At 36.6% G+C, this 17,905-nt stretch overlaps 1 protein-coding gene across 7 annotated transcripts in view; it reads right to left on the bottom strand.

Moving 5' to 3' along the window:
• Positions 1–17,428, bottom strand: part of Galphaq (G protein alpha q subunit) — a 65,568-nt gene extending 48,140 nt beyond the window's left edge. For 2 of the 7 annotated variants that reach the window (XR_013058531.1, XM_033340087.2), the window contains exon 1: positions 15,764–17,363. Coding sequence is in view for 6 of the 7 variants with exons in the window: in XM_033340087.2 (XP_033195978.1) it covers positions 15,764–15,881 (118 nt within the window). In the remaining variant the exon portion in view is untranslated. Of the gene's footprint in view, positions 1–15,763 lie in introns of all 7 variants that reach the window. The other 5 variants (XM_033340089.2, XM_033340092.2, XM_033340090.2 and 2 more) reach the window with 5 other exon arrangements.
• Positions 17,429–17,905: the final 477 nt, after the last annotated feature.

Raw genomic sequence — 17,905 nt, 5'->3', positions numbered from 1 at the left:
GCAGAGTGAAGAAGATTCCGTGACGAAAATTATCGAAAGTTTTCGAAAAATATTGAGTTCGAAAGTTTCAGCTGCGACTTCGACATTCCACGCTTTTGCATCTTTACATTCCGCGTAAAGGTATAAAAATCCACCATCTATTAATAATATTTGACGATTAAATCCTTTTCGCCTGTTTTTTGGTGGGACCTGACGACCTCAACTGCTTGAAACAGCCTATTCGCATTTACATCTGAAACTCGTCGCTCATAGTTTTCTCGTAATCTGTTGCCAGAGTGGAAAAGTGGACACGCGATTTATCATGATTTTCTCCTACGGTTTCGAAATATTCAGCGCGTTTATAGCGCTGTATTTCAGAGATCTGGCGGTTCATCGACACGGGAAAGTGGTCGCGTGTGCCGCGCGTGTCGTCAGGAAACATGACTAACGGTAACCAGCTAAACCAATCGATGAATCCCTCGAATTTCACCAAAAACCTCGTTCTTCGTTACCAGGCTGGCGATTCAATTAAAGCAACGTCCGATTATCACGGCGAAACCGTGGGATTCTGATTTTACTTCGCGGCAGATAGCACCATCCTTCGATACTTTGGCCAGCGTTCTGTCTCCTCTCTTTGCTCTAAACGCGAGATCGCGTTTGCTCAAGATCGCGCAATACCTGTGTTTCCATTGAAAGGGAGAAAGCAAATCTCACGTGACAAATGTACGAGATGCAAGTTTCAAAGTAAACGTAAATGTACGCAGTCTGTTTGAGAAAGTCGAAGCCGAACCTCGTGAAAAAGAGTTTAATAAGAGGTGCGGTTGAAATATTATTAGGATGCTGCTGATTTTTATGCTTCTATGCGGAATGTGAAGATGCAAAAGCATACCGTGCACGAAACGCGTGAATAAAATATCCGATAGGGACGAGAAGGTAAAAAAAGATATGGAAAATGTCATCAGTAAACTGTGCATCTTTATGTTTTTGTGAAGGCAAACGCGTATGGAATGCACGTAATATATAAAAATATATAAAATACCAAAGTACAGAGTATTTGTTAGGGTATTTAACAGGTGAAACAAGTCGCTATCTAAGTCCTGTTCGTTTCATTATTCTCACAGAAATATAAATTTGCATAAATATCCGCAACCTAATCATTAGCTTCGGAATTATGAGGCGTCTCCAACTATTTCATTGCACAAAGAAGCTTCTGCAAATCGCAGATAACCGCAGGTAATGTGTTGAGTACCGTGCATCGGCGACTAAGAAAAATTGCAACGTGTATCGAATCTTCAAAGATCGAGATCGGTTGGTATTTTCGATTTGCAAGAAACAGTTTTGAAAAGAGACGACGAGAATCCTGGCAAAATGTGTCGAAAAATGGCATTTTAAGAACAATTGCGTGTAGAGAATTTCTCACAATTTGCTTTCAATTCTTGTTGAATTATCGTATAACATTCCCAAGTAAAAAATACTTCACCGATGAATTGTCCATGTTCGTCTTTGCCCAGCAGAGCAAAAGACTGCTTCTTACTCTAGTACCTTTGCATTTCAACGTTTTTAAGCAAAATATTCAATATATTACACAATTCTTGAAATGTGTACAATTACAATTAATTAAACAATTAATTACAAATTATAATTAATTAGTAATTAAAGGATACCAATGAATTAATCTTGTAATGATTGCAAATACTGCTCTTATTGATACAACATAGTGACAATGTTCTACTACATAATATGTAAAATAATATCAATTGATGAATTAGATAATATAACTCCTGTTGATCCTCCAATTGTAAATATTAAAATAAAATCAATTGATCAAATAAATGCAACATTAAAATTGAGGTCCTATATATTTATGTCTTACTACGTAATAAGTATCATGTAAAATAATATCAATTGATGAATGAGATAATATAACTCCTGTTAATCCTCCAATTGTAAATATTAAAATAAAACCAATTGATCAAATAAATGTAATATTAAAATTTAGATCCTACATATTTATGTCTTACTACATAATATGTATCATGTAAAATAATATCAATTGATGAATTAGATAATGTAACTCCTGTTGATCCTCCAATTGCAAATATTAAAATAAAACCAATTGATCAAATAAATGTGATATTAAAATTGATTTTAGATCCTACATGTTTATGTCTTACTACATAATAAGTATCATGTAAAATAATATCAATTGATGAATTAGATAATATAACTCCTGTTGATCCTCCAATTGCAAATATTAAAATAAAACCAATTGATCAAATAAATGTAATATTAAAATTTAGATCCTACATATTTATGTCTTACTACATAATATGTATCATGTAAAATAATATCAATTGATGAATTAGATAATATAACTCCTGTTAATCCTCCAATTGCAAATATTAAAATAAAACCAATTGATCAAATAAATGTAATATTAAAATTTAGATCCTACATATTTATGTCTTACTACATAATATGTATCATGTAAAATAATATCAATTAATGAATTAGATAATATAACTCCTGTTAATCCTCCAATTGCAAATATTAAAATAAAACCAATTGATCAAATAAATGTAATATTAAAATTTAGATCGTACATATTTATGTCTTACTACATAATATGTATCATGTAAAATAATATCAATTAATGAATTAGATAATATAACTCCTGTTAATCCTCCAATTGCAAATATTAAAATAAAACCAATTGATCAAATAAATGTGATATTAAAATTGATTTTAGATCCTACATGTTTATGTCTTACTACATAATAAGTATCATGTAAAATAATATCAATTTATGAATTAGATAATATAACTCCTGTTAATCCTCCAATTGCAAATATTAAAATAAAACCAATTGATCAAATAAATGTGATATTAAAATTGATTTTAGATCCATGATATGTTAGCAGGACAACAATGATCAAACAATGAAGTTGTGGACCTCGTGATAAAAGTTATTATACAACCGGTTAATTTTCATCACACAATGCCTAAGTCAAGATATAAATCGTCTGTATTATGAATCCAGCTTATTGTCTAGTCGTTTTTGTCGTGAGCCACTCAATTCTTCTTTTCTCATCATATAACGTTCTTAAGTAACTTGATTGATACTTCATTCACGAAAGCCCATTTATTATTCGCAACTAATTGCTAGAATGTCCATGCATTCGTGGCAAATTTCAAAGTACGTATACAGACATATGCAGCGCAAACGATATACAAACATATATAAAATAGTACATATAGAAGTAACAGTAAATATACAGGGTGGTTGGTAACTGGTGGCACAAGCGGAAAGGGGGTGATTCTACGCGAAAAAAGAAGTCGAAAATATAGAATAAAATTTTTTTTTTAATTTTTCCATCGAGACAACGATCTACAGTGAGATCCGTTATAACGAGACGTGATAAAGTGCAGGCGTACCGAGCGAAAATTCAAAGTCGATTTTCTCGAAAACAAAGCCTCGAACGAAAAATTTTTATTCTATATTTTCGACTTCATTTTTCACGTAGAATCACCCGCTTTCCGCTTGTACCACCAATTACCAACCACCCTGTATATAAAATAGCGAATATAAGAGCGACAATAAATATGTGTAAAATGTTAAATGCTCAAGCGCGCATCGTATTTAGCGCGAAACAGGAGCAAAATGTTTATATATCATAAAAATATAAAATTGCAGGGACACGCGCACCTGCTAATTACGTTTCATCTCGCGTTCATCATCGCGACACTGCGTATTTTAACGAGTACTACGTGCCCTTCAAATTCGAAGCCAAGTTGCAAGGGAATCCCCTGTCGATAACCGAGCCCTGAACACCCCGTAACTTTATCATGGAACAGTGATAGCCATTTTCCAGGTCACTATCGCCGAATTTCACGTTTCGGAATTTCCACAGGCAACGTGGAACTAGATAAAACGGAATAAGCAAGAGTCGGCTGTTCTCGCGATGAGGCAATCGCTACACTGTTCGCAAGATATCTCTTACGAATGAATAATAATATCGCGACGAACGCGTGCACCTTGGCGAACATGATACCGGTGAGATAAACGAAGCTATGGCCTTTTTTTGTTTTGCTAAAAACGAGCCTCGAGAACGCGAGAGCAAATGCGATTTTGCAGAGAAAACGCGAGCGACAAATCGAGGGAATAATACGAGCCAGAGGAAGAGAAAATAAAGCCGAATCCTCGTGTAGTGGAAAAGTTGTTGGTCCCTTAAAAAAAAAAGGGCTGCTGATGCCCGATTGCGCTTTAATAATTTATCAGTGCCTGGACTGCGGACGTTCGTACGAATTGAAATTTTTATGAACGCAACGGAAAAGGTAGAAGCCAAGCAGAGACTTGTTTTACTCGCTAAATATTATAACGAGTGGCACGCTCTGGATATTTTATATATTTGCGTATCCTGTACATTTTTGCAGTCTTAAACTTCCTTTAAATGTACGAACAACCTGAAATCTAGCGAAGATAAAATTCATAATCAGTTAGATACATTTCTTTCCGTTGATCTCATAATTTACAGCGTTACTTTCTTTTTATAAAAGCATGTGAAAAATTGCGCATATTGTTGGTACATGAGAAAAATGGAAAAAAATAAAGAAATTAGAATGTAATTCGATAATCGAACGATTAACCATAATAACTCGTTGTTGATGAAATTTATTTTGTTTGTGCTTACAATATTGTATAAATAAGTACGAAGTAAAGTTTTTTCGTGCAGAGCAAAGTCTTGAAAGAATTCAACTTTGAATAATTGCTACATCACAAACATATGCACATAGCTAACATACAATTCGTCAAGCGACGCTATACCGCATATTGTTTTTGTATACAATGTCTATACATACTCGATTCAAAAAAACACGACAAAAAAAATTACAACGATAATATTTCATTTTACCAACTGTATATCTTTAAGTATATCTGAAAATTGATTTTCTCAAAGACTAACTTCCGAGTGAGAAGTTAATATCCTACATTTTTTATGCATTTTCGCATAATTATTTCCTTCGGACTTATACAACACTCTCGATATCTGGCCAGATTATTTGTCATTATTTATTTATTAAATAGCTGAAAATACGAATAGGCAGTGTACGGTATGATTTGCTGGTGGGTCAAACGTTCTAAAAATCGTCACGACAAATAAAAATGTTTCATTCCATTTGCTTTCTTTTTTAACAGACGACCGTGCTACTGTCACGACTATAGTTTATGACCAGACAGCGAACGTTTATGCATTTACAAGAAATTTAAAGGCGCAATAATATGCAACAGTATATAAAATATTCAAAGTGAAACACTTTTCGCAATGTTTAGTATTACCAGACGAAATAAATCTTTATTTAAGTTTCATTTTTCTTAATTACGTTTATAAAATTATGTGTTTGCCTAAACATCCACGCTCTATTGTGACGTATGAATTACTCACTACGATAAAGGATAAAAGGCAAGGCAAATAGACCGAGAGCTGAAGTAAGCGTGCAGTTGACCTAAAATTGAAAAGCGTAAAAGAAAATCTGAGTATAAAAGAACTGCGTTACTCAGACTACAACTGTTGATTTACGAGGCAAACAGGTACTCGAGTACCCGCTGGAATATTCAGGTAGACGAAAATTACCCGGCTACCGGTAGACACCCAAACAACTAAGATAATCTGAGATAATTGAGAATTCTTGATTCGAGAGAATGTTCAACTACGAGTCTGGTCAGCATTACGTTCGAATCATTTCTTGCGGAATAAGTCGTTGGCCTCTCGAAGATTGCCGATTATTGCTATTTTCCTACTATTCTAATATTTTACTATTTTAGTACAAAATGGCGGAGAGATCGTGTTGAAGAAGAACGCGCTGTTTCGAAAATGATACAGATCCAATTTTTCTAGTAAAATATCTTTTCAACGCAAAATTCCAACGATTTTTGAATGTAATACAGATATAGAAAATGTAGAACATTTGACAAATTAGAAGGGAAACAGAGCATTTAAATGACCACTTAAGAAATCAGTTATTTTGGAAGAGCTTCAGTTGTAAGTTTGATGAAATAAAAATTAATAATACAGGGAAGTCATACGCGTAGAGGTTATGCCGACAAAAAAGATATCGAGTTTATCGATAGTCGAGCGAATAGTAAAAACAATGAGGCAAGCGCGCCTATCAAACGGCTTGAAACAATTTTACATGTGTGTCATGACAATGATTAAGCAAATGTGCAGTGTGTATGTTGCGAAACGTGTCAAAGATTTTCTTTGAAGTGTTAAAGTGTTCAAGAAATTATGCAAATGTGATACACGATCTATCGATATGGAAGAATTAAAAAATTCTATTTCGAAGAAATAAAAATTACAGGGAAAATATCCTATTAAAAACCTGTATAAATCTTTGTCTCGACGAAAATGATCGCTATGCGTTATTGGCAATGAAATCATTTATTTTCTATGAATCGTGTTCCTTCGTAATGTAAAAATGTATTTCCTGACTCATCAGTTTCGCCACACTTTTTCTTATAAAATCTGCAACTCTACGTATCTATTTCAGTCGAAATTATTAGAACTACTACAAACAAGATACGGTATTTCTCGTTTAATAGATGCATTTTTAGCCCGCTTAGTAGGCGCAGAATCACGCGGAGTCATCCCCACCAATTCCTAGAACCGCATCCACGAAGTGAGCATTCGCGCCATGTCTGACCAGTGATCGACGTTATGTCAGCTAGCAGTGAGTCATCAAAATAAGAAAAATGGAACTTTTAATCAAATTTTTCTAATTAAATTATTGAGATCTTTTTAATGGAAACGATATAACACATAATTACATACGTTTGAACTGCAGTTAAATTGCACGCTACGGTACCCTCGTTACTACGTCGAATATTTTCCATCGGAATCAACATTTTTCAGTTTTAACACTCGTAACATTTTCTATCAATTATAGTCTTTTTCAGTATTTTCTGATTTTCAAGGAACCTTGAAACCCAGCGAGATAGAAAGATTACAACGTGTAATTGTGTAAAATGTATGTAATTATATACGTTGTAATCTTTCTATCTCGCTGGGTTTCAAGGTTTCTTGAAAATCAGAAAATACTGAAAAAGACTATAATTGATAGGAAATACCATGCGAGTGCTAAAACGGAAAAATTTTGATTCGGATGGAAAATATTCTACGTACTAACGAGAATACTGTAGCGTGGAACTTAAGTGAGATTCAGAAGATAGTGACACAACGTCGCCTCTATATACAAAAATATAAATGTCAATAAATATCAGTTATAAATATTATACTGATATAATATAAAGAAAATACAGTACAATACATTATTATATAATATAAAATAATATAAAAATTAGTTATAAATATCAATCTAAATGAATGGAACGTTGAGCTTTCTTTACAACTAGGAGCTGGCACATACGACCTTTTCTACAGATACACTTTTCTCTCTCATGAATTTCGACTACGTCAATGCACAAGGTTTCTTCTGCTGCTGAAAAACTTATTTCTTGCCACTTACAGTGTTTTCTACAAGCACTCCTCAATTTTCTATATTTGAGAAACGAATTAACCAAGAGGCGATAACAGCCGGCATTTCTTAGAATGGCATTTGCCTCGATAACAGACGCATAATGCACTCGAACTTACGTCCGTAAAATAGGGAATATGTCTTTACTAAGGAGCTTCGACTGCAATTTGAGAATTCTACAAAATTATGTAACTATATCGCGATACTCGCTAACAATAATAACAATGATATAATCTCAAGTTTCACAGCTTTATCGTCGACCGTATGTTTAGGATTATACGCCCTTTGAACCTTACACTACAAATCTTAGTCACAGTCCACAGTTTTAAGACTACGTTGCTTCTGACTCGATCACAACTGAGGAGTTCGTGGGGAAAAAAAGCTTGACTTGACTTTTGCCAATTTTTATCCTTTTCCAAGGGAGCAGAATGATCTTCAATCCTCCATAGACAATATATTACGTATTATACAGGGTGGTTGGTAACTGGTGGCACAAGCGGAAAGGGGGCGATTCTACGCGAAAAAAGCAGTCGAAAATATATAATAAAAATTTTTCATTTGAGGCTTTGTTTTCGAGAAAATCGACTTTGAATTTTCGCTCGGTACGCGTGCACTTTATCACGTCTCGTTATAACGGATCTCATTGTAGATTTAAAAAAAAATTTTTTAAAGAATTTAAAAAAATTTTTATTCTATATTTTCGGCTTCTTTTTTCGCGTAGAATCATCCCCTTTCCGCTTGTACCACTAGTTACCAACCACCCTGTATATTTCCACTGTTAAACCTTTTATTATATTCTCGAAACACGTGAGAAAGTCCCGAGATATTTATCGAAGTCCCTGCTATATTATAAAATTTATTTTTATGCGAAATGTTTAATATTTGTTATATCGCGTAATCGGTATGGCAATTATTTGTAATTCCGTTGCAGAAGAACATTGCAATCAATTACGTCATGACTATCAGGTTGTTTCTGGAGGAAAATATTTCCAAACTAGGTGGATGCAGAAACAAATAAATCGAATATTCGTTATTAAATAAGACGAGGGGAACGATAGAATGCTTATTAAAATATTCTTTACTCGTGCTATTATCAGACTGAATCACTTTGATATATGAGTCACTAAGAAAGTAACGATTACGATATCTTGATAAAGTAACAATCTCTTTAACAGGAAAGTTATCGCTGACTTGAGACTCATTCTAACAACAGACAGTAGTTAACTCTCCATGGGCAAATTTATAAAAATGAACGATTTTCATTGCTAATTTTCATTGGTAAATCAATACATAAATCGTTTCTTACGACATCGATTCCACTATAGTTTCCGTCAAAGATTGTTTTCGTCACGCCTCGATTATTGCATTGATAATGAAAATTAACGTAAACTAGGTAAAAAAAATTAATAAAATTCGTTGCGCAATGGCGTCCTGCTCTCCGTTGCACAATAATTTTACCAACTAGTAACATCAACGAATCGACAAGTTACAAGCTACGTTACGTTATGCTATATAAAATAATCAAACGACGACTTGTAAAATTCATTTATTTCGATTTACTTTGTTCAAATTTATCACTGTTACAGAGGAGAATTTATTAGCACCGGTAACTTGCAACTTGCAACGTGCAGAATTCCACCGGTAATAGTAGTTTAATTGTGCAAGAGCAGCACGGATATATCTTTGCCAGCGACTACACGCGACCGTAGGTACTGGATTTCGGAACAAGACTCGCTTGAAAGAGCAGCGGGGCGCCCGTACGCGCTGACACTCGATAAAAAATCGCTTCGAGCACGTTCAGCTCGGGTTTCATTTTGCGGAATAGCTAGGTAAATATGCACGCTGGCCTGGCGTGAATCACGAAGTCACAAAGGCATGAAAGTCTCGGTGAGACAATGCGCGGTGACGACCGGCCACTTTTCAGATCGTAAGCAAGGTGAGTTTCACGGAGATAAGTTATAGAACGACAAAGGGATTTGAAACCGACCGGCGTGGATCGCATTACCGATTCTATTACGCGTCATGTTAAACAGCCGAAGGGAAGAAAGTTCGAGCGCGCCGGCTAATTTTACGCGGTCGATAATATTCGCCGGATGATTTGATGCCGTGGATCGGTAACGGAACCACGTGAGTCTTCGAACGATGCCACGTTTTTCGAATTAATTGAACCGTTAACCAAACACCGAAGATCGTTGGAAGAATAAAAGAAATACATCGTATCATGTGCAAACGTATCGTGTGCATTATACGAAAGTTCTCGACGTTGCCACATTTTTAGACACCTATAGGAAATTTGAATGTGCAAGTGCACAGAATGCACATAACACAAAAAGATATGTAAGATGTCAAAAGTATAGCGCCAAACACCAAAGATCGTTGGAAGAATAAAAGAAATACAGTGTTTCGGGAAATTACTGGAATATTTGCCATAGAAAATTTGTATAAACGTATCGTGTGCATTATACGAAAGTTCTCGACGTTGCCACATTTTTAGACACCTATAGGAAATTTGAATGTGCAAGTGCACAGAATGCACATAACACAAAAAGATATGTAAGATGTCCAAAGTATAGCGCTTTCTATAATATTCGATAGGCAAAACAATTTTCTACCGAGACTCGACTTCTTCAATTATATTGTCAAAAATATGAATTTGTATTAAAATCCGCTAGCAATTCTAATCATGATTGTAATAGGAAAATTTGGAAGCCATTTGAAAATACGTAGGAGTTGCAAAATCATTTATTGCAGATATATTCTTCTAGTTTAGAGAAGAATTAATATGCGCAAATAAACAAACATATAATGCTACAAATGGCCTCAATATACAAGGGGGTGATTCTATGCGAAAAAAGAAGTCGAAAGTATAGAATAAAAATTTTTTTTAATTTTTTTTTTAATTTTTCCATCGAGACAACGATCTACAGTGAGATCCGTTATAACGAGACGTGAAGTGCACGCGTACCGAGCGAAGATTCAAAGTCGATTTTCTCGAAAACAAAGCCTCAAACGAAAAATTTTTATTCTATATTTTCGACTTCTTTTTTCGCGTAGAATCACCCCCTTTCCGCTTGTACCACCAGTTACCAACCACCCTGTATATCGTGGCTTATTGTTATAATTAATAATAATAGATTGTTGGAATATTTTGGTGAGCTTTGCCAAGCGTATCTATGTTTGCAATAAATATAACTTCTGATAGTCGTGTCTCGTTGCAATACTAATGACATTTCAAAATGATCTATATGACATGTATGTATATACATTAAAAGTTTCCAAGAAGGATCGAATTGTACTTTCCTGAGTTACTGTACATATACATACAGACTTTGTAAATTTCACATCCGAAAACTGCACCGAAGTGATAAGTAGATATCGATACGATGAAACTGTGCTGCAAATGAATAATGATTAAGTGAGTCTTAAAAACTTATATAACCATTGATATTTGTTATCAGTGAACGATGGTATAATCGTGTAATATAATATGATGCATAATATTATTGTAAACTATAGCTATGATTAGTAAATTGTACGCGTCCTTGTAGCAATATCTTCTCATTTCTGTTGGCATAAATCTGATTGATATACATACAGTGGAACATTTCGATTTTCAATGGTTACTTTAGTTGATACAAAAAAGCGAGGCTCAATTAATTTAATCAATTAAGAGACAACGTTACTTAATCGTAAAATTTCCTTTTGAAAAATTATGTTATTGAAAATTATTAAATTTTAGTTTATAATTATTGAATATAATTGATATTGAATTGTGTTTTTTAGCGCTGCTTATAAAAAGGAATTTCAGAGGTTTCCTTAATGCTTTCTCCTCACTTCCATATAAATCCTACAATTTTATGACGTTTGAAAAAAATTGAAGTATTCATAACTCTATAATAAATACTACCCGTTTTTAAATTCATGGAATTTTTTATGACTTTTTAATTTGCGTACTAGACTTCCATAAAGTGTTTATATTCCAACGTCATTCTTTTATATCTTGATAAAACAAAACTTGTAATTTTTGTAATTTTGCTTTTATTGATTTCTGAAATTTCTTTGTCCATCTCTTTTGCTAATGTTGTTTAATTTTAGTGGCATTATTTCACTGTCTTGCTTTGGTGAGTGAACGATATTATTCACTCATCAAATCATAATTTATTACAACACATGCTTATGATAAATTAGGTAATAAAACAAATTATGAGCAAACATATAACTGGTTTACATTATTTTAATTTTTTTCAACCTGACTATAAGCAGAGCACTGAGACAAGAAAATATCGATTTTCATTATTATAATAAGAAACATCCGCCCACGTTATTAATATTCAGGTATTTCGTTTCCCATTCACCTGCTGTACATATAGCCTTAGTATATCTCACGTAATTTAAATTTACAATAGTAAGAAATATTACAAAATGAAAGAAGCAACGATATTCTGTCCTTTTCTAATCTAGATAAATTCTTATTTTTAATACACCACACCAAATTTTTAACATTATCTTTGGTGGGCATTTCTACTTTGTAATTATTATTAATCGACCTATTATATACTGCTGTGTAATTAAAATGTGTATTTTCAGCCGTTATCGATAAAGTCCGTTATACGTATACCGCAAAGTCGAGCTATCAGTGGACATTCCTAATTTTTCCCCCTTAGTTTTCATTTATATTTAAAAGATTGTGAAACACACTGAGATATCCGAAGTCTTGTAACAGAAATAGCACATTCCTCGATGTTCGGCTTCTACTACATTGTCGTCCGAATAATTATGCGAGGAAAATTAATTATCGATTCTATTTGTAGAAGTATACAATGAGTAAAATATGATGAACTATCAAATCATCAAGATAATTGCGATGCTTTTAATTAATCGCGTCGTTTAATTATTTTATGCATTCGTAAAATATTTGATGCTTCAAAAACTTTCTTATTAGATATAAACAACATACTATATAAAAGTCTCGGTGCATTATTTATATAGCGTTTTTTTTTTACAAAAACAGTAATATCAAAAGTATTCTCTTATTTAAAAATGTTAATTTTTCGCGTTTACCCTATATTTGAGGAAATAACATGTTTTTAGAAACGTTAACCTTAAAGCCATATTATGTAGTTATTTTTATCGGAATATATTCTTTTATGTTTATCTTCATTCTTCTTTACAATTTCCAAAGTAGTGAATAATTAGAAATTATTAGTATAGTATAAGTAGTAAATAAGTAGAAATTGCACGTGCTACACCGTAAAAACAAATATCTACCATTTCCAACCTAAGTAAAATGATTAAAAATTGAGGTAAAATAAACCAATGACTTAATTCACGAAAAATGTATACGCTAATATACATTAATAGCAAGAAATATAAAACTATTCATCTCGCAAAACTCTGTAGCGCATCAGAGTATGTATTTAGAAATTCCAAAGTTAAATATATACATTTAAATTCACAAGAATCCTCATAAAGAACAAAATATTTCAATGATAAATCAGCATTTATCAGCATTAATTGAATTAAAATTGTATTACCGTGTTAAATATGTGAAATATCTTGTACAACTCAATTTGCGATTCTTCGTCGCTCGAAAATATATCAAATATATTAAATAAACAAAATATTGCACCTGTTAAGTATTACACTTTACCTATTTTTTTACTATTAAATTATTGTTGAAATTAAAAAAAATTTTTTGTTGTATGTATTCAAAAATACACCCAATGGATGTAGAATTTGTTCAAATTTTGTTTTGTATGGAATATATACATATTCAAGAATTTTTATATTGATTTAGAAAATAAGAAGAAACGAAATAGGACATAGACATTCTATCCGAACTATGGGACCCATGCACATAGAACATATGCATTTCGACCAAACTAACGTACAAAAGAGTATTGGAATGTTAATCATTAGATCGTTGCACAATATCGATATATTTAAAAGAATTGAGTATCCATTCTCGTCTTGTTCTGTTAAATACGTATAAACACATCATATACTGCGGCGAGCGTATAAATTAATTACATTGTAAATCCAACTACTCATATTACAAAAAGTTCTATTTCCATTTCTTCCTATAATATAGAATTTAAAAATACATGTATTTTGAAGCACTGGAAATAAAGAACAGCCTCCAAATTTTTATGTCGAGTCTCAAATTACAAGCTAATCGTAAGTGGACTGCATTTGATATAAGAACCTTCCCTATTTATATGCTCGCCACTGCATTATATGTAATTCACAATGGAAAATATGTCTGATACAATACAAACTAATTATAAGTATTGCTCGTGTAAGTGGCTCGTGACTTACTGGCGAAGAGCTTGGACTATAGACGATTCAGTAGTAGCTATATTCAACTATGCTCATATCTAATTTAGATAACATTTTACGAATTCCATTTCTTGTTTTCACAAATAGTATAATGATGTGTAAGATTCCTGTAAGTGTACTATTTCAGTATGCTCAGATTGCATGGGCATCGAGATAAACAAGAACAATAGAATTATTACTTACGATGCAAATTTCGTATACAGTGGCGTACAGTTTACGAAATAAATTTTCGCATTATATCAAAAAAGCGACGTTTTAACGAATTTTAACTAATATCGTATCACTGTATCAAAAATATTTGTCACGATCTTATATCCAATATTAGCTAAAATTTGTTCGAACATCGTTTGCGGAATATAAAACGAAAAATTGGAGATCTTTTTCACGGCACTGTATGTAACTTAGAAATAGAAGATAGATTTATAAGATACAAATTACATTACAAGCTTCACATTAGATTAAACAAGGTTGAAATTACCATGGAGTGAAAAATCTATACAAGCGCGTAGATGAATAAGATATAGGAGTACACGTAAGATCAGCACGAACCTCTCGATAACTGTACTAATTTTAGAATCGGTTCGCCTCCTGCCTATCGGAAGAATTCGTTTACTGATAGCGGGGATAACCGGCGAAACACCGCATCGAATTAATTTCCATCGTGGTAAAAAAAAAAGAAAAAAAAAAATGTTGCTACTTCCACTTCGTTCCTGCTAATCTGATAATTTCATTAAAGCAGCGCGGCGCAGCGTGCAACGAGAACGTTATAAAAATCATATCCACGATAATTTCTCGTATGGGAAAATCGATTTGCTCAATCGGCAGCCCACAAAGCAGCGATAATAATAAAACGGCTTTTAATATCTTGGCAATTTTCTAAAAACGTTCGCGTCTCTTTACATGCCGCCGAGCTCGAGAAATCTGTGCGTGATCGTAAGCAAGTACGTGTATATACAATGGCAGCAACGTTAAGCAACGCGAGATAACCTAGAGGGCTCGCGACGAAAGTTCGACATCGACAGCGAGCAGGAACGATTTACCCTGTTTTAATCGGTAACACGTTGACTGCCACGGTCGGTGTTCATTGGTCACCGACGTTTTACTACACTTTTTAAAATGACTAAAATAAATTACATTTCATGAACTAAAAAATTGTCGACAATGTGAGTAATGTAGATAACATTGTCAGAAAAAACTGCGCAGGTACAATACGATATTTTGCAAAAATGAAATGTTACGGTATATTTCAATCTATCGCCACTCCCAGGGCAAAATACATATATGTGACAATCAACGCCTTAACTCGTTAAATAAAGCGAATTCAAAGGAAATAAAATTTGTCACAATTTCGGAAAAGCCGCGTACAATAGTCGACCGGCAGAAAAGCCCCAGAGTATCGTGTAGCGACTATGGTCGAGAGCTGTCAAGCGCACGCCGGCTAGACTGGGTCAACTACACTCGTGCTCTCCGATCGGTGGTCGATCTTGGGCAGGACAGAAACGGCGATCCGGCCGAGAGAACCGCATGACATTTGCCAGAGAAGCGGTGAATGAAGCGAGGAAACACGGTGAACGCAAACGTATCGATGGTGAAAAGAAAAAGACGGCACACCCGATAATTCGATCGACGGTACGGCAGCCACGGGTCGAAACGCGACAGAGAGAACAGACCGGAATGGAACGGAACGGCACTGCACGGCACGGCACGACACGGCACGTCGCGGCGCAGCACGACGCGGCGTAGTTATCGTACAAAAGAGAACGCATCGAATACGGAACGCTAGACGAATTACCGAAATACGCAGGATAAGAACGGTTTACGAGCTACGGTTTACGGTTTACGGTTACCGATCACACGTACAGACAAAAATGATAGAGATTATGAAGTATCGTAGAGGAAAAATTAAACTCACCCAAAAGTAGCAGCTTAAGTTCCCGCCTGGCATCTCGTTTATCCTTTCGGAGTTGCCGCTCGATCTCCTGATTAATTCGTTTCTGCTCCCTCGCCTCTTCCGACAGGCAGCACGCCATAGCTCAGGACGGCAGGATCCTCGACGGATGGAGGAGGAAGAGAGGAGAAAAATGAGGAGGAAGAGGACGAGGAGGAGGAGGAAAAGGAGGAGGAGGGAGGAGAGGGAGGGAGGAAGGGAGAGAGGGAACGAGCGATTTGCGGTGGTGGCGAGCGATTGCCGAGCGGCGGCGAGGTTCGTCGTAGACAGCAGCGGGCTCGACGGCACGGTATCGTCGTCGGGCCGATATTACCTTGCCACCGCGAACGAGCGACGACGTCTCGTCGCCGTCCTCGTGGTTTCCTTCTCTTCTTCCTTCCCTCTCGTCCTGGCCAAGCCGATCAAATCTTTCCCGATCGTCCGCACCACCACTACTACCGCCACTAGCACGATTCACCACCACTTGTCCACGGCGACGACGACGACGGCGACGACGTCGGTGACAACGACGACAACGTGCACGGAGATAGGCAGCGACTAGACGTAAACGTAGATCCGACGAACGTGTCTCCGGAATCCCCGTATTCTCAACGACGTCGGCACACGCGGCGACGGAGCACTCCTGCTAGGGCTCGACGACGCCAGCGACACATCAACACATGTACGCACACGCACGAACCTCGGCCGGTAGCTTCTCTCTATCTGCCTCTTTTCCTTTTTTCAACCTTCTCTTCCTCGATTCTCTCTAGAACCGAGACCCATCTACCTCTTCCTATTCTCTTTTCCTTTGCTTGATGTGCCCCTCCTTCTCGGTCTTTTCTCTCCTTATTCTTTGTTCACGCACGCACGTTCTGCTGCGACGAAACGTGAAACGCATTCGCGAGAGACGTCGAGGAAGCGGGGGAGACACACGCGCGCACTTTGCTCGCAGTGCGATTTCGACAATTCTGGTGAGACGAGAGCGAGAGAGGATTTTCGCGAGAGCGAGGTCCGTTGGATCGAGATCTAGAGAGTCCCGACTGTACTCCGTCGAATCTCGACCGTCGGTCCCTGGGTCCCCCGCTGTACCCGCGTACTACTCGCGAGAGAGCTCTCGTACGGCTCGTTCACTCGTTCACTCGGTCCCCGGCGCGGTTGGGTGTGGTAACCCACCGGCGCTCTATCTCCTTCTCACACTCTTTCTCTCTCTCACCCCCTCTCTGTTTCGTTTCGTTCTCCTACCCTATCTCTCTGTCTTTCTTCGATTCACACACTCTCTCACTCCCTCTCTCTTTCTTTTTCTTCCTTTCTCTCTCTCACTCTCTCTTTCTCTCTCTTTCTTTCTCTCTCTTTAGGGTACTCTTTCTGTACCGCACACGCGACGAGATAGATTCACACTGAATATGCACCGTGTGCGCGCACACACGCAACCTATACGCGAACGTATGCCAAACGAGCGAACGCGATTACGAGAGGTAACGTAGACGGAAACAACGAACCGAGGACGACAGAATAGAAGACGATGACGAGGTCGTCTGCTGTTATTGCCTGTGCTGCACGAGCGCCCACACCTCGAGCGGAGCAACTCCTCCTGCGATTCGCGCCGCGCCCGCTCGGTACGCAGCCTTTTATCAACCCTCGGTCGCTCGAGAATCCTGTTAGACAAAACCAGATTGGCGAAGCCCCGATACGGTAGGTCGTCGTATAGTGGTCTGTAGGCGCGGGGCGCGCACGTGTTCGCTAACGAGATTAAAATCGACGAGAAGGAGGAGGTGCGGCCGCCATCCGCCAGGGAGGAGGCACGGAGAATGGAACAGCGCCGCGTTCAGGATATAGGTTATACTCGTCTCTGTACAACCGACCGATTCTGACGATTCGCAGCGACACGGCCACCGAGAGATCACGCGCGCACTCCCTCTCTCTATCTTCTTCCCTCTTTATCACGCCGCCTCTTCTCCTTTTCTACTACCGGGTCACCCCCGAATCCTTACTTCTTTCTTCCTCCCGTATATTTCGCCACTGTTCTTGCCCTTTCGTTTTTTCACGCCGGCCCCCCTCGTGTCGCCGGTGCGTTCGAAACGAATCTCGCGATTTTCCATTTATTCATCCCCGTCATCGAAAAGTATA

The sequence above is a fragment of the Bombus vancouverensis genome, chromosome 5 (genome assembly GCF_051014615.1).
Source record: "Bombus vancouverensis nearcticus chromosome 5, iyBomVanc1_principal, whole genome shotgun sequence".
NCBI lineage: Eukaryota > Metazoa > Arthropoda > Insecta > Hymenoptera > Apidae > Bombus > Bombus vancouverensis.
Note: the sequence above shows the minus strand (reverse complement) of the source record. Positions and strands in the feature narration are given on the sequence as shown.